Raw genomic sequence first — 24,122 nt, forward strand, 5'->3', positions numbered from 1 at the left:
TTATTATTTAATATTCAGATTTCAAGTAACTAGCAAACAAATAAATGAATAGAAGCACAAGCTAAAAGTGGAACATGCAAAATGAAATGTATCAGATCTATCCATGTCCGTATCGATTATTTTTGACCTTCAGCCATAAAAGCGGTAGAGAAATCCCTTCTTACGCTATCCAAACGGCTATGATCGACGACTGGTGCCTGTTCAATATCGCGATCTATTGTGAACATGTCACTCAACTCCTTGCTGAGTTGACCTTCTATTCTATCTTTGACAAGCTTGCCTAGGATTGTATACATTTTGTAAGCATGGCCGCTGCCACCTGTTGCGAATAACAAGCTTTTGTTTGATTTTGGGTGATAATCTATAATAAAGTCTCCATTTTGTGCATCGCTATACCAACATACTCTAGTCTTCCATTCTAGGTTTTCATCATTGGCAATTTCAGGATAGACTTCCCTCAAACCGCCTCTCAATTCTTCGTACATATCCGTTGGTATCTTTGAAATAGAGACAGCTGGCTCATTCTTACCAAGCTGTTCTCTAGCATTGCCGAGTGAAATTGGTGCATTCCTTTCTTTGCTAATATATCCCGCATGATGTTTCGAGATCTTAAAGTACTTGGACTCAGTTGGCGGGAACATATAGAAACCAGTGCCGAGATTGATGATGATAGGTGAATCTTTATAACGCTCGTACTGATCATCAGTCAATTTAATCATTGCAACGGACTGAGCTGATGCCAACAGCATTTTGTTAAGTTGTTCATCGAGGAGAGTAGACCAAGCGCCGCAAGCGATAATAGTCAAATCGGCATGTAATACATCCCCATTGGTGTTCTCTACACCTTCAACGATATCGCCTTTCCATAAGACATCCTTTACATTGAAGTTTGGTATCAGTTTTGCGCCCATTTGTTCACAACGCTCGGCTAAAACAGCCGTAGCGCGCCCTGATTCTATCCAACCACTAGCTCTATTAACGTAAGCTGTATGTTCAAGTGGGTTGAGTGGTACGTTCTTTGGAAGGACATCACGAATAGTGTGCTTATCAAGCATGCTAACCCTCGTTGGGTACATAGCTTTCACGTGCTCGTATGACTCTTTAGCATACTCGCTTTCTCCCAATACGAGCATACCAGATTGGTGGAAGAATGCTTCTTTTGTCCAATTTTGCTCTAAATCTGCTATGCTTTCTGACGCCATCTTTGAATATACGGCATTTCCATAATCTGCACGTACTATCTTGGATATATCCTGCGTTCTCGCTTAGATTCAACCTTATCAGTTGCGCTGTACAACTCACAGTTGAGGCGCTCCCGGCTGCCGGAATCTGATCCGATTGCTCGACGATAGTGACAGTGTAGCCATCTTGAAGTAATGCATAGGCTGTACTCAAACCGAATATTCCAGCACCAACGATTAGGACGTTCTTCTTATCTGTAGTCATAGTATTAAAGCAGGAAATTAAATTAAATTAAATTACAAAATCTAACGTGTCTTGATTATACCAGCGTTAACAAGTTTCATAACCTTCTCTTGAATAGCCGGTGAAGACTTCATATGGTGCTGGAGAACAGCTGGATCAGTTTGTGATTGCTGGAGTATAGATTGCATAACAGGGTCACCCATTATAGAGGCAATTTCAGGATCTCTCATTGCTCTTTCAAGCGTCTGCTCATCTGATTCTTCACTACGTTGGCTGTAGAGTGCGGATTGGATCTTTGCTGACCACTCTCTGATTTCTCTACCATTTGTACCCTCCTTGTCGTTATGTGTAGCCTTGTCGAGTGCGGCAGCAGCTTGTGTGTAGTCTCTCATACCGAACAAGACCATAGCTTTGCGGATGTGAGCACGTACGAATGAAGGATCAATCTCAATAGCCTTGTTGGCATCCTTCAATGCTTCAGGCAGGGCGGCCAACTTGTTGTATGCAGTAGCTCTGTTGGTGTATGCACGAGCATTGTCTGGTAATCTCTTGATAGCTTCAGTGTAAAGTTTGACTGATTCTGCGAATTCACCGCGCTATATGTCAAGTTAGATAAGAATATCCCTCGAAAAATGCAGACCCACCTTGAAGGCAGCATTACCCTCTTCGCGTGACTTCTCTGATAATTCTGGGTTGATGTAGGCGGCGATTTCAGCATCCTTCTTCTCCTTCTCTGTAGCTCTGAGCTTGTTGAGGATATCAGCAGAGCGATGCTCTGTCAATGACTTGTTGAAGTAGTTTACAGCTGCGTCGAGATCCTTCTTCTTGTAGTGGACGCTACCAATACGACCGAGAGCTTTAGCTACAAGCTTGTAATCCGCACGGAGAGATCTGCCCTCTTCTACGGCCTTCTCACAAACTTCTAAACACTTGTCCAAGTCACCTTTCTCGAAGTAGACAGCTGACAAGTTTGTAAGGTATGAAATGTCAGTGCTATCAAGTTCCCAGGCTTTCTCGTAAGCTTGGATAGCTTCATCGAATTTACGTGCCTTGTAGGCGTCATTACCTTGTTGCTTAGCCTTGAGAGCTTCCTTCTTTTCATCGGAAGTTGATGTCTCAGCCTCCTCCATTTTAGCTTCTGGTGCTGGGGCTTCTGCTGGCTTAGCAGCTGGAGCTGGAGCTGGCTCAGCCTTCTTGAGATTCTCTGGAAGCTCGTCACTGCCTTCAGGGCGCTCGAATGCTTGTAAATCAACACCCATCAAGACACCCATAACTTGAATCATACGGGTGTCCTGGAAAATATCAGGTGATGGTTGACCGCCAGATTGAATCTCCTTCAACTTAGCAACGAAGGAAGGATCAGCCAACATTGGAGCGATCTTTGGGTTACTGGCGAGTTTGCCGATCAGGTTTGGATCTCTAAACATTTCGGCAATTCTGCCTGGTCCTTCATCATCAGATTGTGCAGCATTCTTTACATCAGCAAGACCCTTTTGCAATGAGCTATCAGTTGGTGCAACCTTCAAACCACTTTCATAGGCCTCAACTGAGTCCATGTAGCGATGCAATCCATGCAAAGCTGCACCCTTTCTAGCGTATCCTTTAGCCCATTGTGCATTCTTAGCAATTGTAGTGTTAGCATCCTCTAATGCTTTCTCATAGTTTCTCAATCCTGCGTAGGAAGCTGATCTGTTTGAGTAGAGTACGTGGTTGCTAGCATCTAATGAGATAGCCTGAGTGAATATTTCGATAGCTTTATTGTAATCTTTAGCAGCAAATGCTGCGTTTCCTTGTGTTTTCAACTCGTCTGCAGTTGGCATCTTGGATGTAGAGTTCAAAGGAGCGTATAGCAGTTTACCTTTCTGATGTCTATTACTAGAACTTTCTAGAGTCAGTTTTGTACTATTAATTTCTATACTATCGTGTAATTGTCTACATGGCGTGTGCCATCAGAAGCTTCTCGAAAACAAAGCAATTGGGTTGTTGCATTTGCGCGGTTAAATATAAATGTATAGTATAGACACATTTTATTGACTACATTGGTGCTCTTTAAATTATCAAATTCGCTTTTTATTTTGTTGAAAATTTGACAAAGAAGAACAAAGAGATCATGCAACAGAACAACAAAGGAAGGTATACAAATCGACCAATCATTACCCCTTAAAGAGATATCCAGAACATAGCCTCACTTAGCTGTCATTGTCAATAGGTAAAACGAGGTCCATCTTTCAAGATATCAATCAGGAATAAGTACTTAAGAGAGGATGTTTCTCATTGATGATTATAGTCCACGACATACAGTTGAAATGAGGGACGAATTGATAGTTCCATATTTGATTACACGCTTCTACACGGCTGGAGAAAACAAAACAATACACGATCCGGATTTCATGCAGACATTCAAGAGAGCTTACTTGCATGTTAATGCAAAGGGCATGTCTGAACCTTACATGAGACACCCACTAGGTGATGTCTACAAAGAGCAAGACAACTTGATTATTTTAGAAACGAACATTGCAGGAAAAACAACGAATGGATCCAAGAGACATTGCCACAATTGCAAAACTACGTCTACACCATGTGAGTTAGTTTGCGACCATTTCATACACATACTAACAATGCAGACTGGCGTCGTTCAAAACTGTACGACAAGCTCGACTGCTGCAACGCGTGTGGATTGTATGAAGTAGGTATTAATTGGTATTCTAAGTTATATTACTTATACTAGTACAGAGACATCATTTAGAAAGTAGACCTATATACTTGAAGCCAAATGGCGAGCGCCTGAAGATAAGAAAGGATTGTTTGCTGGGGTATACGAAATAAGCCAGAATAATGCCATGAAGACCCTAAATAGATACTCTGTCATTGCCAAAATAATGCGTGCATATTAAGTAGCCATTTCCAAACCAGAGGAAAGCAGCGGCTATGAGTGCAACTATCCCAGCTTTATACGAGTGTGGTCCTATATCCAATCCCTCGCTGTCCCTGTAGATTGTCAGCTGTGCAGAAGTTCCAACGTCAAAACGCACGCAACGACGGAGCAGATACCGATAGTAGTGAGTAAGCAACTGAATAATCCCAAGCAGACGTGCAACGGATGCACCTTCTTATGCCCATCCTCATATATGCGCTTAAGCCTACCGAGGCTCATGATGGCGTTGAACAAAGACTGTGTATTAGTTTATGTTACTATCTAGACATCCAAAAAACTACTAATCTTGCTTACACCACTACTTCGGTACTGCTCCGGTGTCCCATATGACGAAACTGCAGCGACCTTACTCTTTTCCTTTCATTAAACTATCATGTCAAACTTACAAGCAGTAAACTTATTCAATATCCAAGGATGGGTAGCCGTCAGTGAGTGCTCGACTACCTCTCGAAAAAAGCTCTAACAACTTATTTAGTCACCGGTACGTCATTTCTTTACTACATCTTACGATCTAACAGAATTCAGGCGGTGGTACAGGTGTTGGCAGAATGATGGCAACCTGCTTAGCACAGAATGGTGCACGTGTTTACATTACAGGACGTCGCCTTGAAAAACTTCAAGAAACAGCTCAAGGATTTAGCAATATATTCCCAATTGTTGCTGATTCCACTAAAAAGGAAGACATTGAACGTATTGTTGCAGAAATTGGTAAAAAGGAAGACCATGTTGATGTCTTGATTAACAACTCTGGTGTCACGACAGTGCATGCTCAGTTGGATGCAGAAGACAATTCTCCAGAGGCAGTCAGTAAGCGCATGTTCGAGCAATCATTTGATGACTGGAAAGATCCATATGCGATCAACGTCGCTGCTATGTACTTCACGACAGGTGCGTCCCTCCGATGTGAAAACTTTGTCTCACGGCCATAAAGCGGCCTTCATTCCGCTACTCGTGAATGCTCAGAAGTATAGAGATGAAAGCGGTAACGTCATAAACGTTACCTCTGTCTCTGGTATTATCAAAAACTCTCAAGATGGTCAATTCAGTTACAACTCTAACAAAGCAGCTGCAGTATCACTCACAAACCAGCTCGCTTTGGAACTCGCCAGACCACACCTTGGTATTCGTGTTAACCAACTCGCACTTGGTTATTTCCCATCTCAAGTACGTCATATTTTCACCAGCTGAGCAATACTAATAGGACACACAGATGACATCGATCGAGACAGAGGGTGAGAAGGACCACTTTAGAAAAAACTGGAATGTTCCATTCGGTGAGTGAACATACGATTGTCTTATTATTCGATATTGACGAGCAATACTAGGTCGCGCAGGACGTGCAGATGATATCAGCAAAGTTGTTCTTAACCTCGCTACGAACGGTTACCAAAGCGGATCCACACAGGTTGTCGATGGTGCATACATCCTCGCCAGCGATCACCTCCACCTTGATAAATACGTCTAATTGTAGCGATAATGAATTTGACTTAGACTTTAAAACAGCTTTGAAGTTGTTTCAAATATCTATTCTGAGGTATATTAAAATAGTCGTCTACCGCCAAGGTTGTGGGGGTGAACTAATGAAATAGAAATTGCGGACGAAGTGAAGAGTAAGTGATATACAATGCCGATATGCAGTGTGATGATGCACCTTGGTCATCCATTAAACTGCCCTGAGTCAATGCGGCGCCTTTTGCTGGTTTTGGATGATACTAAACGGCGAGTGGAGGTTTTGATATCGCATTCGGATGGTTATAACAGCGATATAAGGGACGAGAAAGAGCTGATTGTGTCAATATAACTGTCGTGACTGCTGTCAAACTGATTGTCGGAGTCAATTGAGGCGAAATGGACCAAGAGAATAAAAGACTCAAGCGGATATTGACGCGTATATATTGCTGTATTACTATTATAATGACTAGAGCAGTCGTGCCAGCGTGGAAGTCCTCCTTCTGGGCCACACAGGTAGGTACCTCAAGGAACGGGTTCAATTGTAGAGTAATAAACTGTAGATATATAGTGCAAGACGCTGATATTAATCTATGTGCATATTTAGTTAAATTAAAAATACAAATCTCCCCTGTAATCAGTTACGAATTTATGAAATTCATTCTCGGCTCGTCCTCTAACTTGCACGCTCATCACCATGCAAATTAAATTCTTAGGAATCGCAGCATTAGTAGCAGCAGTAAGCGCTGGTCCAGTCGTAAGTATACCGCTACACGCTATATCGATAGCACTCTCTAACGTTGCTTATCAGGTTAGAGACGTAAGACGATCCTTAGTCTTTCTACACACTCTAACAACAATCTCATAGAACGACGTAGAGAGCTACACTAACATCCGTCCTAACCAACTCTGGAAGCGTGATGTTGGCGAAGAGAGTGAGGCATTCCTGACATTCTGACAGCATATCTAACTTGTTATAAGGCTACACAAGCCCACCACCAAACCAGACTTACAAGAGAGTCAATGAGGAAGGTTCGGATATTGCTCCATTTCGGCGAATAGTGTGTTAACATTTCATCCAGGACTTGTAAACCCACCTCCAAACCAAACTTACAAGAGAGTTACTGAGGAGGGTGCGTAGCCTCTTATTAGACTACCTATCGTGCTCACAGCTGATTAGGTCTTGTTAACCCACCACCAAACCAAACCTACAAGAGAAATGATGAGGAAGGTGTGTAGTTTCCAATTATATCATCTATCGTACTCACGGTTGATTAGGTCTTGTAAACCCACCTCCAAACCAAACTTACAAGAGAGTTAACGAGGAGGGTGCGTAACTCCTTATCAAACTTATTATACTTACGCCAACCTAGGACTCGTTAACCCACCACCAAACCAAACTTACAAGCGCGGTGGTGTAAGTTGTATCGAATATGGTGTGTCACATATCTAACTCTCCTAATAGAACTCAGAGGAAAGCTACACCAACCTCCGTCCAAACCAAACTTGGAAACGTGTTGATGAGGAGGGTGAGTCGTGAAAATTTTACTATGTTGTCTTTATTGACCAATTCAGGCCTCGTCAACCAAGGACCAAACCAAGTCTATTAAATGCTTACAAGCTAAATAAATAGCGGACATTAAATACACATTTCCACTCTTAACGATCTATTTTCATACACACTTTCGATAAAAAATAGCTGTAAAAATGTGAAAAAAGAGTGAAAAGAGCGAAAGCACATGTGAAAGATAAAGCAAGTTACTATATTCTGCCAATCATTACAAAGACAACGATTTTAAATGTAAGTGTCGTAAGCGATTGGTGCGATGGTCTCTGGGGTTGTCTTTGACTTGAGAATGTGACCTTGACGTGGTTGAGCTGGTTGACGCTTGAGGTTAACACGTTCACCCTTTGCCTTTGCGTCAGTGAGAGCCTTTCTGTTGTCCTTTACGCGTCTAAGGAATTCCTCACGGCACTTTGAGTGCTTGACGTGTTCAATACGGATGTTGACACGCTTCTCAATGTAGCGTGAACGGACGACCTTGTAGACGATGACACCGACGGCGCGTGGAGCGACGTTGAAGACGATACCGGTGCGACTATAAATCTTTTAGAAAAGGTTGGGGTGTGAAATGGAAAGTACGCACCCGTGGTAGAACTTGTGTGGCATACCGCGTTGCTCACCTGGGTTGGCCTTGATGTCGACAATGTCACCGACCTTGTATGGGGTGAGGTAGGTCTCAAGGCGGATTGGACCGTGCTCTAGAAGGATGTTAGGTGTGTCTAGAAAGACTGTAGTTAAAAACTAACCCTTGAAGTTACGGGAGAACACTGTAAATCGTCAGTATAAAATTGCTATCAAAAGCTTCTTCTACCCACAGTGACGAGTACGAGCGCGGAGACCAAATGAGTGAGGCATCTTAATAGTAGATATATCAGAATATGCTCTTATTTATTTATTATTTATTCTCACTTTCTACACTTGCTTGACGGCTAAAGAGAAAATATCTGAGCAAGTTTGAGGGCGAGAGGGCAGAATGAAAAATCTGATTTTATGGTAGAATTTAGAGATCATATAGTATATTATTAAATTATTATTATTATAATAGCATTATTTATTTATCTTAATTATCCGTTTAGTAGTCGTATATCGCTATACTTGCTGTTCTATCGATCTCGCTACAAGGCTCTATACAGGAGTTACTAGCATTTTATTATCAATTACTGGCTTATTTACTGCCACTAGCTTTGTCTTCCTCTCCAAACTCCTGCTTGACGTATCCTTGCTCCAATGCAAATCTGAAGCTGTTTATTAACGCAGTGAGTTTCGTAAACGCTTCTGAATAGCCTTCATCTATCTCTAAACCCTCTGGTGTCTGCTTAGCGTGCTTCTCTACAAGCTCCTTCAGTTGATGAACCGCTTGGAAGGGATCCGTAGTGTATTTGTTATCAGTCAACCACTGTCTAACTTGGTTGATATCTCCTGGCGTTGGTGCGTTTATTTCCTTGCGTTCTTCTTCTCCACTCATTCTTGAATGTTACTCCGATACCACGATTTAGGCGTATGCAGACAAAAACACCTGACGATATCTACAACAACTTTAAAACTCAAGCACGGGAGGCTAAACTAGCAAAAGCGAGAGAGAAAGAGGAAGCTGAAAGGAGAAGTTTGGAAGAAGCTAAACGCAAAGCAGAGATTGATATGCCTCCACCATTCATCGCATACTACCATAAAGGGGGTGGTTGCTCAACTGGACGCAGCTGTGGTCTCTCTTCGCCTTGCTCGAATGAACTATGAACTAATGGCTATTTAATAACGCGTCATTTATAAGCTGTTTGTATATCTACACTTATTATTTAACAACAAATAATTAGCAATCTGTACTATAAACAATGCATGATTTACTGTTTCTCCTTTTTTTCAGGACAAAGGCGGGCTAATAATCACCGATTAGCAGAACTTTCCTTGGATCGCTTAGCTTTCTTTCTCGTAATGACTAATCAACGTAGTTGTGGTTTCAACTTTTGGAATGGCTTCTTAGGTATACTAATAGTTGCACAATAGACACCCTCTTACATAGTAATAGCTATAATCTTACCACCCGTTTCTGTAGCAATCACCACAGACTGTCAGAATAATGGTGTAGTACACGTACTTCTCAATATCGTCCTCTGGGTATGATATCAGTTGAGCGCCTTTAAAATTACTCATATTACCATAGAGTTGTCTTATTCTTCCGGGAATCATACACGCGTGAGTATAAAAGTATGTATATACCAAATCACCTAACACATTTAGCTTCTGGGTTCTCCTCAAATGGGATGAACGTTTGCTGCAAAAGCAATCGCCTGAGGTTATTTACGTTCAGCAAGCACCAACGAATCAACAGTCTATCACCCCTATACAGCAAGCACAAAGCTCACCGGCACATAAAGCTGTACAGCAGCATCCTCCAGACGCTGAAACTTCTCCATCAGGTCATAAAAACCCGCAGAAACAAGACCAACTTCCGAACTACAACGACTCACAACGTGAAGCAATCGTATAGATTTTATTTTACTTAATAATGACACTCCTGTTATACTTCTGTTCTCTCTAATATGCTTTCGATTAAATGATTAGGTTTGGTACCTGAATCATAGATCCTGGATCATGGATCGTGGCTCTAATAGTGTAGCGGTATAACTTAAACCGCTTTCTCCGCTTTTAGCTTAAATTCCTCTTTCCACTTACGCCAATGTCTAACACGATAGACAATATCGTCAGTCATTGCTTAGGGCTCCTCATTCCATCGATGTCCACAGCCTGGTTAACTGGCAGTGCAGATGGGATTAATATGCCGTTTATCCTTCATTTTATACTCGATCTCGTCATTTTCGTGGGTAATTCTACTGAAGTTCCACCAAGGCTAAAAATTTTAGTTTAGCTTTATGTCTACAACAATCGCATATATGTGACTAGTAATTCATGTAAATGTTTATGGCCTAAATGTTGTAGCTATTGGGTTGTCCTCGTTTGTAAGGAAGGAAGACAAACGGATGCTCACGACGATATCGAGAATGGCTCTTTATCGGACCAAGAACAAAATCATAAATTAACAAAATTTGATCAAGTTTATCCATAGTTGTATTCATTTCTTTTCCTGTGTATCTCCATTTCACAATAGATGAAATCAATATATGAAACACCATATTTTCTTACAGGCGCACAATTATGATTTATAACTCAACTATGTATGAAATCGGTCGTTATTAGACCAAAGATGGCAAAATGCTATGTTTTGCGTCAAAGGGTATCATCAGAACGTGCCGGTGTAAGTTATACCGACGACGAAAAATTTCGACTGATAAATAGAATCAACTAACTTGGCTTTTTGAACTTTCTACAGAATATTCAAATTCTAAAAACTATGTATTCATTCAGGAATCTGCTAATTCTCTCACTCATTGCTCTCATTTCTCAAGTTATAGCGCAAGACCCGATTGACGAATATCGCGACATCTTCGTTCGTGAGTGTTTAACTAGACAATTAAAATAGCTTACATTTTTTAGCATTTGAGCCTACACCTGGAGCTCATTATTTCTTCTGCGCGCTTTACCTTCTCCTCTGTGTAGCTTTCTTCATTTATGTAGTCTTACACAAAGATTGGTGGGCTCTTTGTCTCCCAATTGGCGCCTTATTCGAAGGTATTGGCTATCCTAACAAGATACGTTTCGCAAAATCTCTTTCAATGGGTAGGTTCTTTATGACGTTAGGTTACAAACTTCTAAATCTATTTAGGTCTATTCATAGCGGGAGATGTATTCATTCTATTAGCGCCGGTTGCATATTTAGCATTTAACTATCTCGTTTTCGGAAGATTGAGTCATAACATCGCCAATGACAATCGTATTGTTAAGGAAAAGCGTAATATTACTATCATATCTCCACGCGCTATCAAACATATCTTCGTATGGTCTGACATATTGACATTCTTATGTCAATTTGCTGGTCAATTGATGCAAATTGCATCAGAACAACGCCCTAATGGAAACAAAGTAACCTTAGCTGGGATGATAGCACAACTCATATCCTACCTCTGTTTCGTCTGTATCGGTTTATACTGTCGCTTTAAAGCTGTACCTTCGTTAAGAATGACGACAATTGGTAGGGATATCGACAGAGTTTTGATGCTATTATCGGTCAGTTCTCTCTTTATACTTGTGAGTGATATTTGAAGAATGTGAAAATAAGAAATTCTAACAAACTCATAGATTCGTTTGCTCTATAGAGTAATTGAATTGAGCGGTGGATCAGGAAACTCGATAGAGAAAAGCGAAGCTTGCTTCTTTGTACTTGATGCTGCACCAATGGTTATTGCTATTGGCGTTTGGCTCTATTGGCCATCACGTATCGTACCAATGAAGAAGTCCACGAGCGGTTTCCACGGTCTAGAAGAACAAGAAAATACATACTTCTTCAACAACAAATAAGCTACTTTTGTATTATAGAACATAACAAATTTTTCCGCATACTATCGTTATTTCGTCATTTTCATCTACTTTTTGTTCGTGAACTACCATGCCAAAGACGCTACCGAGGGGCTCTGCATGTTTGGCTTGTCGGAGGAAGAAGACACGTTGCGACGGTAGCAAACCTATCTGCGGTAACTGCGTAAAATCTGGAGGTTTAGAATGTGTATACGACGATGAAGCCAGACAATCAGTGCGTCGAATGACGAAATTGAGAGCCTATGAAGAAAGAATACGAGATTTGGAGATGGAATTACAAAATATAAAACTTGGTAACAATACCGACATACAAGGATCATCGCCAGGCACATCGAATACACCACTCAATATTGCTTCATCAAGCTGGCCTAAGGATTTTCCGCCGCGGGATATGGCGCTTTATTTGATTAACATATTCTATTCATGCGCGCCATTCGCTAGTAGTGACATATCTAAAACGAACTTCGAGTCGCGGTTGATGCATCTCCCTGCTAATTCTCCTCAGTTTCCAAGCGGTGCACTCTGTCATGCAATTTTTGCGACCGCCTACCAACACTTGCCAAATAAAACGCCAGGGGATAAGCACAGCGCATTGGCGATGCAGAAGATGAGCGATCCAGGGAGTGGACCAGGATTGATGTTTGTATTAGAACGCATTCTGGCAGCTATCATACTCAGTCAGCATCTACATGCTATTGACAACAAATCTGAGTTATACATACCTGCCATCTTCGCAGCCAGGGGTGTAGTTGCATTTTCACTCAACCATGATAACGATTATCCATCGAAATGGTTTCTCAAAGAACCTAAAAGCGATTTAGAAGCCGAAGAACGACGGAGACTCTACTTTAAGGCATACATCATTGATCAATTGTATTCAAGTGATACTGGCATATCTCCGAATGTCCTCCATGAAGATCACATCTTTACACCCTTGCCGTGTCCGCAGAAGGTATACCAGAGTAGTACACATACGTCAACTATCCCAAAAAGTACTGAATATGTACACTCACCAGTGTTCTTCCTTCAGAACTCCTCAGATGGTCTTTCATTGCTCATTAAAGCGACAATTTTGCTCGGGAGGGTAAATATATGGCATATGCGTGGATTTTATGACGCAAAAGCAGCCAACTTATCTTCTCCAAGTCAGCTACCATCCTTCATAGAATTAGACACACTCATACAGGTATTCAGACAGGCATTTCCTCAAGAATACAGCGATCCTGTTAGAATTGATGAACAGGGTTTAGATGTAGACAATCTTGCTGCTCACATGGTAGCTGTTGAATGCATGCTATCCCTACATAGAGTTTTCAAGAATGAACCATTATCTCAGTCAAGATTGTTATTCTTCTCCCGTGTGGCCGTAAATTCTGTATATCGGATAAAGGCGACGTCTTACGATACGACGAGGTTACCAAGCTTTCTGCTCATGACTTACAGTAAAGCCGCTTCAGTTCTCATTGACGCGTATGTTCAAGCGAGAACGATTCATGATGAGGCAGCGTATATAGAGAATGAGTTATTGGCAATTGGGGATTTATTCCAGAGTATGAGCAAACACATTCCTGCTGCAGCTACTTGTGTAAGTTTTTTACTTGGTGCTTTTAACTCATCTTGACAAATAATCAGCTAGGTGCACTTGAAGACAAAGCTGTTAAAGCTGGTCTACAAAACTTTTCTCAGATGTTATCAGGTGAAACTTTATCACTACCTCAAGAGCTCGTTGTACCGGTTTCGCAGCAGCCGACATCCAACTGGATATCACTTGATACGACAACGACAGCAACAGCATTCGACGACTATGATTTACTGTCTGGCGCGTCGTTTACCATCACAGATGAAAATAGGTGGCTAAATAACACAGGAAACACGGACTCATTCGATAGTTTCTTAAGCATTTAGAAATACTGTAAAATTAATTGTTAGAAGTATGTACATCATTTATCATTTTCATTTAAATTTCTCGTTACAAATTCCATTCTAAGTCGTTACTCTATTCATGCACCCTTTACTTCTTTGGAGGTAAAGCAGGTGGTGGTGTTGGTGAAGCGTTAAGCGAAGGGCTACTGGAGCCACTTTGCTTGTTGCCAAAGAGGGCACCTTTACCGGCAGATTTGATGAGTGCTCTTCTGGAAATACCTCTGACATCAATATAGACTAGTGCTGCGTTGTGTACCGAATCACCGACTCCTCTAACAGCTTGACCTGCATCTTGGCCATATTTGTGAGCAACCATGACAGAAGTAGCCATTGAAGTGTCATTAATTAGTGTTTTTCCAGCTTGCTCGACGGATGTAAAGACATTGTCGGCAGCCATGAAAGCGCGATTGAGGAAGCCTGTAATATGTTAAAAGGATTTACTTTTTAATAGCCTCACCTACCTGGTTTCTTGTCTGCATTCCTTTCATCATCTTTCTTGCCTTTTCCTGTGATATAGGCACCGACACCTCTTGCAGAATCTGCAATCATTCCTGCAGTTTTAGCTGAGACGTTGGCGACTTGACCTGTGACATTGTGTACCCTTGCAGCATTCTTCCTTTGGTTTTCAGAGAAGACGAGTGGTTTATCGCCCGCCTTAGTACGTGCTACGAAAGTTGAAGAACCGGCAGCCAAACCCTTTCCGAGGAGGTTACCACCACCGATGATAGCCTGACTGACGTAGTTGCTACTCCTGATCATGAGTGAAGGGTCTTTTGCGGCTGTAACCTTGAGATGATCTTGTGGTTGTTCTGGTAAATCAACAACAACTGGTTGCTTCTCGTTGCCTTTCTCAGTGAGAGAGCTATCCTCGACGGCAGTACCTGCTGCGTCTAGTGAACCTAACACGTGACCATCTTGTGTATCAACCAAACAGAGTTTACCACGGAGATCATTTTGCTCTTCTGTGACGGGAAGAGAAGCATATGAACCGAGGATGACGTCGAAGGATTCTTTATCGTCATGTGAGTATTTCTCTGGTAACTCCAACTCAATGAAAGCATCTGGGAGTGTTGGTGAGGGTATGCTGTATCCTCTGTCTGATATTCTTTCAATTGGTATAGCTGCAGGCAAGGCCATTTCAAATGGCTGCGCTTTCTCTGATCTGATAGAGAGTACCAACCAGTAGTCAGCGCCGCTAGTTTTGTTTGTATCGAATATTTCCGTTGGATTGTCGTAATTTATCGTGGAGTTGACTGAAACCAAAGAGAGGTCTAGTACGCCTGTGCTTAGAGGTACACGCTGATTATCGTATGATTGATAAGCTGTTGTACCATTGAAGGAAATTAAAATAACTGCCTGGTTGTTTTCCATTCTTCGTAGTTTCTAATCAACGATCATCCTATGCTGTGCCCAAGAGTTAACAGGACGAGCATCTTAATAAGAAATTTCTCAACGTCTATAAAAGCAAACGCTTCTAGACAAGTCGTAGAGCCTAGAGGTAAATTCACAGACACTACCACCCTTTTAAGCTCATTTGGGAGGTCTCTACAAGAGAAATGCAAAATAGAAGATTGGAATCAGCTGTTTAGCAGTAGTAGTCGTGACTTTGAGAGAATTGGAATGTTAGTATCTTATTCCATCCCAGGAAGACAAGCCTAACACTCCCGTAGGACACCACAAGATAGGAAATACCTCCTATGGTGCTTGGAAAAGTTCAGACAGGGTCAATATCCAGAGTCTTTTGCACACGAGCCATCGCCAAAGAAGGAATTCAGAGGATGGGGCCCAAGGGTTCAGCATGGCAAGCGAGTACGCGGTTTGCTCAGATCAGGCGAAGAGCCAGCTCCAAAGAGGTAATATCTATAGAAAATGCATGCAATTTTATTATTCAGAGCCTTCATCGTTGAAAAGTTTTGGTAGATCCTTCTTTGTCGTAAAGTCTGGCTCTGAACTGTAATACAGCCTCTTTGAGCAGTCAGCAACAGCCCAGTCGAGCCCTTCAAGGAGGTGCTCTCCAGTTACTGCACTACAGGATTGTATCTTCCAAGTGTGTGTCTTGATGCTATCTAATTGAAGGGTCTGTTGGGTGGGTTAATTGAGTGTCAGTTGATAGAAATACTATACTCACATCTTTTATTTCATCTTGAGTCATGGCACCATTTACATCCTGTTTGTTTGCGAAGATGAGGACGGTCGCACCAGCGAGTCTCTATCGAATTAGTTAGAGCGTTTGACAACTTAATAATTCTCCGCACATCCTCACTGAGTAGATCAAACAATTCAGCACGGCAATCCTCCATACGAAGCCGATCGGAAGAGTCAACAACCCAGACAATACCGTCATTCTGCTCAAAGTAGTTGCGCCAATAGGGTCTAAGCGTGCGCTGGCCACCAACATCCCCTATAACAAATAAGTTCATGCAATCTCTGCTTATCAAAGGCACTCACAAACGTTGAGTGTGTAGCCTCTATGTACGAATGTTTTGATATTAAAACCCAAAGTTGGTGAAATTGATTTGATATCCTCGCCATTTATTCGCTTCATTATTGTCGTCTTACCAGCGTTGTCTAATCCTCTATGCAAGGGTGAGATTGTGTCAGAGATAAGAAGACTCAACGGACAGGAATAGGAAGCGCATTTCACGTGATTTATATCGCTGTTTACGTATAATAGTGAGTAATCCTAAGATATTTTCAGCTTTCTAAATATCCTGTGATAATCTATCACCCTTACCCATATCTTTGTGATGGAAGTATCTGTTCAAGGGGTTGTAGTGATTTTACAGAGCATATAACTACATCTAAACTCAACAACACTCCCTATCTCGCTTGATCTCATACTCTGATGAGCACATCTACGCAAGTCAGGCCGAGCAGACCCATCGGAGGCTTTAGAGGCGGGTTAGTAGCCTATTACAGTCCTATTTATCTAAATAATAAACAGTCTACTTGGATTCTCAGCTGGATTTGTCGCTGCATCTCTAGGAAGTTATTTCTATTTAATAGACGATTATAGAGTTCGTTTTTAGTTTATTATACAACCAACCCCTAAGAACGCCCTCAGAAATCAAATGAAAGTATCGCTACCACAGTCGCTAGCGTGAGTAAGGAGAGTGTAGAACTTGGAAAGAAGTTCAGCAGGATAGACGCACTCGAGGACGATTTTGATAGCTTAAAAAGTAGTATAAAAGATGAAATCGATTTAAAATCACAGCGCACGCAGTCCGAAGTTGTACGTCGTCACTAATGAGACCTTCGATATCTTACTTATCACAGCAACAATTACAATCTGAAGTGAGCGATCTGAGGACATACATAGTATCCCTAGGTAAGTACACACTCGCTTTTATATAAACACCTCTAAGACATCCTCAGAGCAAGATATTAGTCGCTATTTCGCAAGCAACAGGGATCAATATATTCGTATTTAATGCATCTGTCTTTGAAAATATATCTTTCATCTACTAGTACACGTGTGTTTCATCAGATAGCGTTAGTTGTGACATATTGTTATACACCTCTTGTTCTGCATTATACCTAATACTCCTATTGTCCATACTTGTGCTCATTGAGATGTACTTCATCGAGTCTATCACGTGCGTGATTGATAGTGTGACTCTGCTGTGGTAATTGAGGTTCATTCGTGACCCTCTCAAGGCCATAGCCTTCAGTTTGGTGCGTTGGCAAACGATAAGCATCGTTCGCTTCGATGTACCTCGAATTGTGTGGTTTGTGGGATAAAGGCTCACCCAAATGTGGGTAATACTGCCTGTAACAAACATAGGCGAAAAAGCTACCGATAATAGCACCAGCGATAACGTCTGTAGCATGATGACGATAATCCATAGTACGGGATACTGCAATCAAGACCGCACCAATCCATGGTGTCCAGCAAATCCAAGACTTGATTGTGTGTCCTTTTGTATCGAAAATTTGCATCTTACCAGCCAAGTAGAAACTGAAGTATCCAAGTAATGCAAATGAAGAACTTGAATGGCCACTAGGAAAACTCCTAAAGCCATCTTGAAGGATATTGAAATCTGTCTGAGTGCATATCGCGGCGGTAGAAAGACCGACGTCTGCATTAACACTTCCTGCGGTTGGCTGGCAGCGATCAATGAAATCTGGGCGCATCCTACCCGCAAGGACCTTAATAGAGGTTGTAGTAGAGATCGTTAAGGATATAGTGAGTAAGAATCCCAAGATCGAGTGGTGGAGATCGGTGTATGATCGATACCACTGAGTGGAAAGAACCACAAGACATACTATTACCGCCGTTAGCAATGTTTGTTCAGTAAGAGAGCGCTACCATACCCAATGGAATCAAGCCAATGATTATACCCAAAAGTGTCATTGGTACACGCTCTTCCGTAGCGTAAGTGTGTCTAATGGTAACATCATTGACATCAAACTCCCTCCAATAGCCATGTACATTGTTGATTAGATCTATATCGTTCTATTAGATTCTGTATACTATCAAACGACCACTAACAAAGTAAACCGAGTAAAATAGCACATATAATCCAATCCATACCGTAACTAGCTACTAATTTCCATTTACTTGTCACTATAGCTATGATATTATCAGAAAATTGTTCTTCTCGGCTGTGCAGCACACACGGTGATCTATATTCGTACGACGAGCGTATGGATGTTGAAGAAACTTAGGCAATATTGAAGGTGGTCTGCTCAAATCAATCTTAATCATGATCGTTGTTAGGAAAGAAAAATAGATAATCGAAACGATGTCACAGCACGCATGCGGGAATGCTTGGCAGGAAGTTACGATTATATGATAAATATACAATAAGGTTCTATGCGGTGTCATATACGAATTTTGCAAGTCCGTAGCGTACACCGAACGCTATTACTGAGCATCCAGTTTGTACCGCCAGGGCACAGAGGGCTAGATCACGTTCGGACATACTACCAAAAAAACAGAGCAATCCATTCAGGAGCGTTAAATTTGTAGCCATTTTTATATTTCCCTCTCTATCCTTCTCAATCTTGACTAGATTTACGAATGTGAGAAGTTTAAGCGGGATACTAACATAACTTGGGGGTACCTCTTCAAAAATGGCATAGCTAGGCTGTAATTTACCATTCTCGTGGATATACCTAAACAGGTGTTAGACGATTAACTCTCATGCTCGTGCACCCACCTAGGCACCCTGTGTCTGGGACAAGGTACCAAACCGAACAATTGAGGAGTCGAGAAGACGAAGTTGAAGATTTGGGGTATGAAAAATAGTAGAAGTGTTTTGGAGAAGTGTGCGAGTACACCGACAATCGCAAAGGCCATTCCAGCGAAATAGCAGAATGTGTCACCTGGGAAAACCCTCGCTGGATACCTAGACTAAATGTGAGACATAAATAAAAAAAGACAATATTACCTACCAATTGTGAAAGAGCAAAGCTAGAGATGCACCTATCAAAGGTAACATAAAGTAGAGTGAAAACAAATGGCGTTCAGCTTGCTCGACTGTTGTAGGACCAACGAGAGCGGTCACGGACCAATCATTCACCCATTGTGGGAGATACATCAATAGATTTGGAGAAATTGGTAAAGGTAGATGTAGGAGGTCATTTATGACGACACTCATTGCTATCACGACTGCTTGACCAACTTCAATTCCATTTATACCAGCGAGAATATTGATGCTGTTCGTGCAGAATGTAGACAACATGGCCATATAAAGGTAATAAAGTGGACCTATTGAGTTTTGTTAGGGAATTCTGCCATAGCACGCCTACGCACCAAGATGAACGACTTTACCGAAGTACTGTCGAGCTGGAATAGGCATGACTACATCTGTGATACCACTAGAATGCGTTAAGAGCTTGTGAAAAATAAACAAGAAACCTACCCTTCCGCAAAATAGACAACCAACATTGGTATACTAGCTATGAGAGGAATTGGCAATTTGTACCTCCATCTAATATCAAAAAGATCATCTAAGAATCCCAATAATGTGGCTGTTTGAAGAGATAACAATGCTGAGAGATATGTAGCAAGCTAAGTGAACTGTGTCAGAACAAAGACAATAAAACGCGTTGAAACGCGATGAAAGTAGTATATTAACCTTATTATGAGGAAATTGCGGCTGGAGAGTACTGCCATATGTCCTTAAATGTTGAGCGAAAGAAATGGGGGCGAAGAGAAACAAGAGAACGATGAGTACGCAGGCTGGAACGATACCTAAGGACTCCGGGCTAAGGAGATGTTAAAATGTAGTAATGTAGTGTAAGATAGCCTCACACGAGCTGTTTATATGGTTTGAGAAGATCCCTACCTCTGAGGCCAGCTCTGACGAGGTGAGGAGAAGACAAAGGGATGAGTATAACGGTAGCCAAGAACGATACTATTGACATAATAATCGGTGGTATTATAACGTTATAGCTGTAAACCAATAGTGGAATGATTGATAACGGTATTATCAGCAGCGTCTTTGGTGGGTATATCGTAGGCCTATACGCAGCTGGACTTGGACTGCTTTCTGGAGTATTCGATGACACAGTATTTTTGTTTTTCATCCAGTCTATCATCTTTTGATCTTGGTTGATTATCGTCGACGATGTCAGATTATAGCGAAAGCGAGAGCTACCAGTCAGACAGCAGCTCAGATAGCACTTCTAGTGTCGATGATATTCAGTCTCAAGAAAATCTCGATAGCTTGCTCTCAAAAGCGAGGACAAATCTTTCATCCGGAAATGCAGACAATTTGGAACTCAACGAGGACGTTGTGAGGTTTGATAGCCTAGACGATGACGATGAGAAGTGAGTGCCCTTACTACCGCTCTCTGGTGCGCACCCTCTAACATAGACAACAGGCCAATACCACGCTTGACGAGTAAATACAACCTCGATACGCTACCAGCGTTGAAGCCATCTCAGAGGAGATCTCAGAAGGCCAAGGAGAATGCTCCAAAGAGTAGACAGTTGGAGGTGGGTAATGCCATTCGGATAGGCTGTGATCTGACGATAAGCACATAGTTGTCTGCTATTGAACATCAGACGAGAGATGCTTTGGATAATGCAGCTGCTGCTATGTCTAGTCGACCAGCCCATGATGCGGGTATCAGACCGTCTAGAAAGCAGATGAAGGAGGTTAGTTCGTAGTTACAGACTTGGGCTATCTTAATAAAGAAATACAGGCACGGGAGGCTACAACCGGCAAAGACTGGTTCGACTTGCCTGCACCACCGGCAGCTCTACTGCCAGAGTGGAAGCGCGAAGCAGAAGCCCTGCAATTGCGCAACTCACTCGATCCTAAGCGATTCTACAAGGGTGGTAGCAAACTGAAGCTACCAAAGCACTTTGCGATTGGTAGAATCCTCCCTGGTAGGAACGCTGGAGACTCACTCGCGGAGGGTGCAGAGGACAGCAAGGCGAGACGACAAGCGAGAGGATTCGTCAACGAGCTCCTCGACGACAAGACAAGCCAGAGGTACTCGAAACGTAAATACAGTGAATTGCAAGCAGAGCGTGGACAGGAATACGGTCAGAAGAAGAAGGCCAAGGAGACGCTCAAGAAGATGGAGAGGAAGAGGCGCTAGAAATATTGTGTGAGTAGCTGGGAATAATGCGGGTGAAATTAACAGCTAGCCAGAATAATACTATTTAATAAATAATTTATTTAATCCCAGCTGAGTATTTAGTTTTTTCCTTATTCGAATATTTCAGATATTCGCTGCGCTTCTGACTACTTTCAAATTTTTTAAAGTGGCCAGAAATAGGGGTAATTTAATATATGCCCTATAGGTCCATAAGAAATATTTGTTTGAACTAGCAAGACTGTCTATTATTTAGCTATCCTGGCATTTCTCTTTTGCCACACAGACAGCTAATTCATACTAGACTAGCAATATGAGTAGAAGACTTAAAATAACAGCCAGGTCGAGGCTACAAATAGTAAAAAACCCTCAATTCATCGCAGAGGCGTACACTTTCGAAGATGACTCCAAGGCCACCACCGGTGTCGACTCCGCTGAGGCAGAGGAGACCCACTTACAGAACGCGATAAGCGCGTCGAAACAGAGGAACGCTAGGCAGAACCAGCAGGTTATTTCTTCTCCAAAGAAGAATAAATCTACACCTCAGTCAAAGCCTCAGGAAGACGACGCTTTAGGTATTATTCCAACTCCGGACGCCACTGGTAGAGTCACAAATTATGAGAAACTTTACAAGCCTTTGCCCGCTCCTGAAGCCTGGTCCTATATCAAGTACAGCGACACCATAGAGGAAGCCCAGCTCGGTGGTTTGATCTATACTATCGATGAGCGTGACTTTAGGTTCATTCAGGAGCATAACAAGGCTGTAAAAGGCGAAGGAACATCCACCGATGGTAGTAAGAACGACAGTGATAGCAAGAACACTGATATGCTCATTGAAGAAGACACTTTTGAGCTGATTATGAGTGTCTTTGAGAAAGTGACCGATGATATTGCTCCCACTCTGCATACAGTGAGTTGATTTCTTCGTCTTATATTCTCTTTTAACACTGCTTGTAGGACATCTCAAGAATTCCTGAATTCTCAGAGTTTGAATCTCACTTTAGAAAGTCGGATTTCCTTGATTACTTTCCAAACATCGCACCCCTTAAATTAACCCTCACCCCCGACAACCTCGTAAAGCTTGGTCAGATCATCTATCAGCACTGGCGTGCTCGTCGTGTAAGACGACAAGGAAAACCTATACACCCACAACTAAACTATGATGAGAGCAACGATGGCGATCCATACGTTTGCTTCAGACGTAGAGAAGTTAAACCAGTGAGGAAGACAAGAAGAGCTGATTTACAATCCGTCGAGAAGATGGAGAAACTACAAAAGGAGTTGCTCGCAGCTCAACAACTCGTTGTTAGTGTAATTGAAAGAGAGAAGAAGAAAATTGAAGCAGTTGAAATGGACAGAGGTATTAGTAATCTTCGTCATAAACTAAGAAACGTCAAGAGGAAACAGGGCGTTATTGGTCCTGACGATGGTAAAGCTGATGATGAGTTGTTAACTGGAACTAAACCAAAGAGGATCAAGGTTGATTCTAAGTTGACTAACAAGAGAACGACGGGATCACCTGCTGTTAGTGTGTCAGCCGATAAAGGATCTGTACCAATCGCTGCACTCATTGAGAAGCACATACTGGCTAAGCGTGAAGCTGATCAGATGTGGGAAGATTTCAGCGATCCTTCACAATCATCGAGTAACTTCCCTGGTGCTAGATTCTTTCGCTCGCTGTCAAGTCATGCTGAGCATGATGATGAAATGGGCAGAAGATCGTTTAGAATGAGAATTGGAAGGGGTGGTAGAAGAATACTTGATAGGCGTCATCCATTCATCGACAATGATGAAGATGCTTTGGTACACTTAAACGATGATGAGAAGAGAATGAGACAATTACAGAAGTTCGATTCGAATGTGGTACTCAAAAGTAATATCAAGGGATTAGGTCCAACATTTGGTGAAGATGGTAACAACCTACTTGTTGATGACTATGATGAAAGGTGTGTGACTTAGTGTGGTGTTTAATGCAAGTTTTCTAACTCTTTATAGGTTTATGCGATATCGCGCTTCACTTCTTAATGAAGAAGATATCAAGAATCTTACAGCATCTACACCAAGCGTTGATGCAGCTATGCAAGCAGCCTTGGCGCCACCGGTGCCACTTCCTCACTATACTATAGTGCGACCTAATGCCAGCAGCAAAGCTCAACAATTGCAGCGGAATAACTCGAATGCTTCAAATGTTCAGAATTCTGGAAAGCCTCAGGTTGCTCAGCATTTGATAAGAAAAGCTTCACAACAGAACGCCCAAGGTGCACCACTTCAGAGAAACAATTCAGCAATGAATGGTACAACAGCAGCACCGGCACCGACAGCATCAAAGCAACCAACACCTAAACCACCAACACCACAAATGAACGGAAATACTGCACTTCCAAACAGCAATGCTACGTATAACACTATACAGCAATTGCTTGCTGTACAACAACAACAGCAACAGCATCAGCAACCTCAAAATCCAGCTCAATTGAATGCATTATTGCAATCAACGAAAACACAACAACAATTAAATCAAATGAGGCAGTTAATAGCTAATCAAAATAACAATAACAATGCATCAAATAATCAATTAAATCAACAACAGATGCTAGCAGCTTTGATTGCCAAGCAACAGCAGCAATCAAGACAACCGCAGGCGTCACAACAACAGACTAATGCAGGTGGTATGACAGCCCAACAAATAGCTTCAAATCCACAATTAGCTGCTTTTTGGAGACAGCAGTTGTTAGCTCACCAACAAGCACAATTACAACAATCGAACCAGTCAAGTAATGGTGCAGGTTAGATTGTTACAATTGAGCAATAACCCTACAAACGCAAATTGAACGATAACTTTTT

General features: G+C 41.9%; 18 protein-coding genes across 18 annotated transcripts; 10 read left to right on the forward strand and 8 right to left on the reverse strand.

The window, feature by feature from the left end:
• Positions 1 to 233: 233 nt before the first annotated feature.
• WALSEDRAFT_9162 (FAD dependent oxidoreductase) lies at positions 234 to 1,428 on the reverse strand (the record flags this gene model as incomplete). The annotated part of the gene is made up of 2 exons (XM_006959830.1): positions 234 to 1,253; positions 1,303 to 1,428. Coding segments are annotated over 2 exons (1,146 nt in total), but the record flags the coding sequence as incomplete, so codon positions are not given.
• A 1,948-nt stretch (positions 1,429 to 3,376) lies between these two features.
• WALSEDRAFT_61180 (NAD(P)-binding protein) lies at positions 3,377 to 6,123 on the forward strand. The gene is made up of 9 exons (XM_006959868.1): positions 3,377 to 4,005; positions 4,050 to 4,111; positions 4,159 to 4,413; positions 4,458 to 4,788; positions 4,836 to 4,841; positions 4,886 to 5,248; positions 5,292 to 5,524; positions 5,571 to 5,634; positions 5,686 to 6,123. Exons 4-9 carry the CDS (start codon positions 4,734 to 4,736, stop codon positions 5,823 to 5,825), a joined length of 861 nt encoding a protein of 286 aa, XP_006959930.1. The 5' UTR covers positions 3,377 to 4,005; positions 4,050 to 4,111; positions 4,159 to 4,413; positions 4,458 to 4,733; the 3' UTR covers positions 5,826 to 6,123.
• WALSEDRAFT_33638 (hypothetical protein) lies at positions 3,390 to 4,595 on the forward strand. Its single transcript, XM_006959869.1, has 4 exons — positions 3,390 to 4,005; positions 4,050 to 4,111; positions 4,159 to 4,413; positions 4,458 to 4,595. The coding sequence occupies exons 1-3, from the start codon at positions 3,732 to 3,734 to the stop codon at positions 4,249 to 4,251; spliced, it is 429 nt and encodes a 142-aa protein (XP_006959931.1). The 5' UTR covers positions 3,390 to 3,731; the 3' UTR covers positions 4,252 to 4,413; positions 4,458 to 4,595.
• WALSEDRAFT_65794 (hypothetical protein) lies at positions 4,275 to 4,579 on the reverse strand (the record flags this gene model as incomplete). The annotated part of the gene is made up of 2 exons (XM_006959870.1): positions 4,275 to 4,413; positions 4,458 to 4,579. The coding sequence occupies 2 exons, from the start codon at positions 4,577 to 4,579 to the stop codon at positions 4,275 to 4,277; spliced, it is 261 nt and encodes an 86-aa protein (XP_006959932.1).
• A 383-nt stretch (positions 6,124 to 6,506) lies between the features above and the next one.
• WALSEDRAFT_29941 (hypothetical protein) lies at positions 6,507 to 7,419 on the forward strand (the record flags this gene model as incomplete). The annotated part of the gene is made up of 10 exons (XM_006959871.1): positions 6,507 to 6,566; positions 6,621 to 6,629; positions 6,678 to 6,744; positions 6,791 to 6,841; positions 6,892 to 6,942; positions 6,990 to 7,040; positions 7,088 to 7,138; positions 7,183 to 7,226; positions 7,275 to 7,338; positions 7,385 to 7,419. 10 exons carry the CDS (start codon positions 6,507 to 6,509, stop codon positions 7,417 to 7,419), a joined length of 483 nt encoding a protein of 160 aa, XP_006959933.1.
• A 185-nt stretch (positions 7,420 to 7,604) lies between these two features.
• Positions 7,605 to 8,228, reverse strand: WALSEDRAFT_52416 (hypothetical protein; the record flags this gene model as incomplete). Its single annotated transcript, XM_006959872.1, has 4 exons — positions 7,605 to 7,908; positions 7,957 to 8,071; positions 8,120 to 8,140; positions 8,189 to 8,228. 4 exons carry the CDS (start codon positions 8,226 to 8,228, stop codon positions 7,605 to 7,607), a joined length of 480 nt encoding a protein of 159 aa, XP_006959934.1.
• A 140-nt stretch (positions 8,229 to 8,368) lies between these two features.
• On the reverse strand, positions 8,369 to 9,134 carry WALSEDRAFT_61181 (hypothetical protein). Its single transcript, XM_006959873.1, has one exon. The coding sequence runs from the start codon at positions 8,836 to 8,838 to the stop codon at positions 8,539 to 8,541; it is 300 nt and encodes a 99-aa protein (XP_006959935.1). The 5' UTR covers positions 8,839 to 9,134; the 3' UTR covers positions 8,369 to 8,538.
• Positions 8,369 to 9,858, forward strand: WALSEDRAFT_70167 (hypothetical protein; the record flags this gene model as incomplete). The annotated part of the gene is made up of 5 exons (XM_006959874.1): positions 8,369 to 9,075; positions 9,265 to 9,351; positions 9,397 to 9,485; positions 9,532 to 9,563; positions 9,609 to 9,858. The coding sequence occupies exons 1-5, from the start codon at positions 8,874 to 8,876 to the stop codon at positions 9,856 to 9,858; spliced, it is 660 nt and encodes a 219-aa protein (XP_006959936.1). The 5' UTR covers positions 8,369 to 8,873.
• Positions 9,859 to 10,572: 714 nt separating this feature from the next.
• Positions 10,573 to 11,783, forward strand: WALSEDRAFT_58406 (hypothetical protein; the record flags this gene model as incomplete). The annotated part of the gene is made up of 5 exons (XM_006959875.1): positions 10,573 to 10,623; positions 10,699 to 10,819; positions 10,863 to 11,045; positions 11,092 to 11,513; positions 11,565 to 11,783. 5 exons carry the CDS (start codon positions 10,573 to 10,575, stop codon positions 11,781 to 11,783), a joined length of 996 nt encoding a protein of 331 aa, XP_006959937.1.
• An 88-nt stretch (positions 11,784 to 11,871) lies between these two features.
• On the forward strand, positions 11,872 to 13,706 carry WALSEDRAFT_58407 (hypothetical protein; the record flags this gene model as incomplete). Its single annotated transcript, XM_006959876.1, has 2 exons — positions 11,872 to 13,386; positions 13,434 to 13,706. The coding sequence occupies 2 exons, from the start codon at positions 11,872 to 11,874 to the stop codon at positions 13,704 to 13,706; spliced, it is 1,788 nt and encodes a 595-aa protein (XP_006959938.1).
• Positions 13,707 to 13,725: 19 nt separating this feature from the next.
• WALSEDRAFT_58408 (hypothetical protein) lies at positions 13,726 to 15,095 on the reverse strand (the record flags this gene model as incomplete). The annotated part of the gene is made up of 2 exons (XM_006959877.1): positions 13,726 to 14,141; positions 14,186 to 15,095. 2 exons carry the CDS (start codon positions 15,093 to 15,095, stop codon positions 13,813 to 13,815), a joined length of 1,239 nt encoding a protein of 412 aa, XP_006959939.1. The 3' UTR covers positions 13,726 to 13,812.
• On the forward strand, positions 15,093 to 15,616 carry WALSEDRAFT_48206 (hypothetical protein). The gene is made up of 2 exons (XM_006959878.1): positions 15,093 to 15,346; positions 15,395 to 15,616. The coding sequence occupies exons 1-2, from the start codon at positions 15,126 to 15,128 to the stop codon at positions 15,579 to 15,581; spliced, it is 408 nt and encodes a 135-aa protein (XP_006959940.1). The 5' UTR covers positions 15,093 to 15,125; the 3' UTR covers positions 15,582 to 15,616.
• On the reverse strand, positions 15,093 to 16,408 carry WALSEDRAFT_61182 (GTP-binding protein). The gene is made up of 6 exons (XM_006959879.1): positions 16,347 to 16,408; positions 16,173 to 16,300; positions 15,980 to 16,125; positions 15,853 to 15,933; positions 15,395 to 15,803; positions 15,093 to 15,346 (listed from the first exon to the last, which is right to left on the reverse strand). The coding sequence occupies exons 1-5, from the start codon at positions 16,361 to 16,363 to the stop codon at positions 15,609 to 15,611; spliced, it is 567 nt and encodes a 188-aa protein (XP_006959941.1). The 5' UTR covers positions 16,364 to 16,408; the 3' UTR covers positions 15,093 to 15,346; positions 15,395 to 15,608.
• A 161-nt stretch (positions 16,409 to 16,569) lies between these two features.
• On the forward strand, positions 16,570 to 17,168 carry WALSEDRAFT_70173 (hypothetical protein; the record flags this gene model as incomplete). The annotated part of the gene is made up of 5 exons (XM_006959880.1): positions 16,570 to 16,625; positions 16,669 to 16,741; positions 16,789 to 16,956; positions 17,001 to 17,052; positions 17,100 to 17,168. 5 exons carry the CDS (start codon positions 16,570 to 16,572, stop codon positions 17,153 to 17,155), a joined length of 405 nt encoding a protein of 134 aa, XP_006959942.1. The 3' UTR covers positions 17,156 to 17,168.
• On the reverse strand, positions 17,148 to 18,442 carry WALSEDRAFT_61183 (acid phosphatase/Vanadium-dependent haloperoxidase). Its single transcript, XM_006959881.1, has 4 exons — positions 18,345 to 18,442; positions 18,217 to 18,297; positions 18,039 to 18,170; positions 17,148 to 17,989 (listed from the first exon to the last, which is right to left on the reverse strand). The coding sequence occupies exons 1-4, from the start codon at positions 18,430 to 18,432 to the stop codon at positions 17,271 to 17,273; spliced, it is 1,020 nt and encodes a 339-aa protein (XP_006959943.1). The 5' UTR covers positions 18,433 to 18,442; the 3' UTR covers positions 17,148 to 17,270.
• Positions 18,443 to 18,538: 96 nt separating this feature from the next.
• On the reverse strand, positions 18,539 to 20,156 carry WALSEDRAFT_55301 (N-acetylglucosaminephosphotransferase; the record flags this gene model as incomplete). The annotated part of the gene is made up of 7 exons (XM_006959882.1): positions 19,984 to 20,156; positions 19,808 to 19,937; positions 19,592 to 19,740; positions 19,483 to 19,547; positions 19,122 to 19,437; positions 18,887 to 19,075; positions 18,539 to 18,842 (listed from the first exon to the last, which is right to left on the reverse strand). Exons 1-7 carry the CDS (start codon positions 20,094 to 20,096, stop codon positions 18,539 to 18,541), a joined length of 1,266 nt encoding a protein of 421 aa, XP_006959944.1. The 5' UTR covers positions 20,097 to 20,156.
• Positions 20,157 to 20,299: 143 nt separating this feature from the next.
• WALSEDRAFT_29949 (Fcf2-domain-containing protein) lies at positions 20,300 to 21,281 on the forward strand (the record flags this gene model as incomplete). Its single annotated transcript, XM_006959883.1, has 4 exons — positions 20,300 to 20,502; positions 20,556 to 20,670; positions 20,719 to 20,832; positions 20,880 to 21,281. The coding sequence occupies 4 exons, from the start codon at positions 20,300 to 20,302 to the stop codon at positions 21,279 to 21,281; spliced, it is 834 nt and encodes a 277-aa protein (XP_006959945.1).
• Positions 21,282 to 21,496: 215 nt separating this feature from the next.
• Positions 21,497 to 24,091, forward strand: WALSEDRAFT_61184 (hypothetical protein). Its single transcript, XM_006959884.1, has 3 exons — positions 21,497 to 22,188; positions 22,236 to 23,224; positions 23,274 to 24,091. The coding sequence occupies exons 1-3, from the start codon at positions 21,592 to 21,594 to the stop codon at positions 24,067 to 24,069; spliced, it is 2,382 nt and encodes a 793-aa protein (XP_006959946.1). The 5' UTR covers positions 21,497 to 21,591; the 3' UTR covers positions 24,070 to 24,091.
• Positions 24,092 to 24,122: the final 31 nt, after the last annotated feature.

This window comes from Wallemia mellicola (genome assembly GCF_000263375.1).
Source record: "Wallemia mellicola CBS 633.66 unplaced genomic scaffold WALSEscaffold_21, whole genome shotgun sequence".
NCBI classification, from domain to species: Eukaryota; Fungi; Basidiomycota; class Wallemiomycetes; order Wallemiales; family Wallemiaceae; genus Wallemia; species Wallemia mellicola.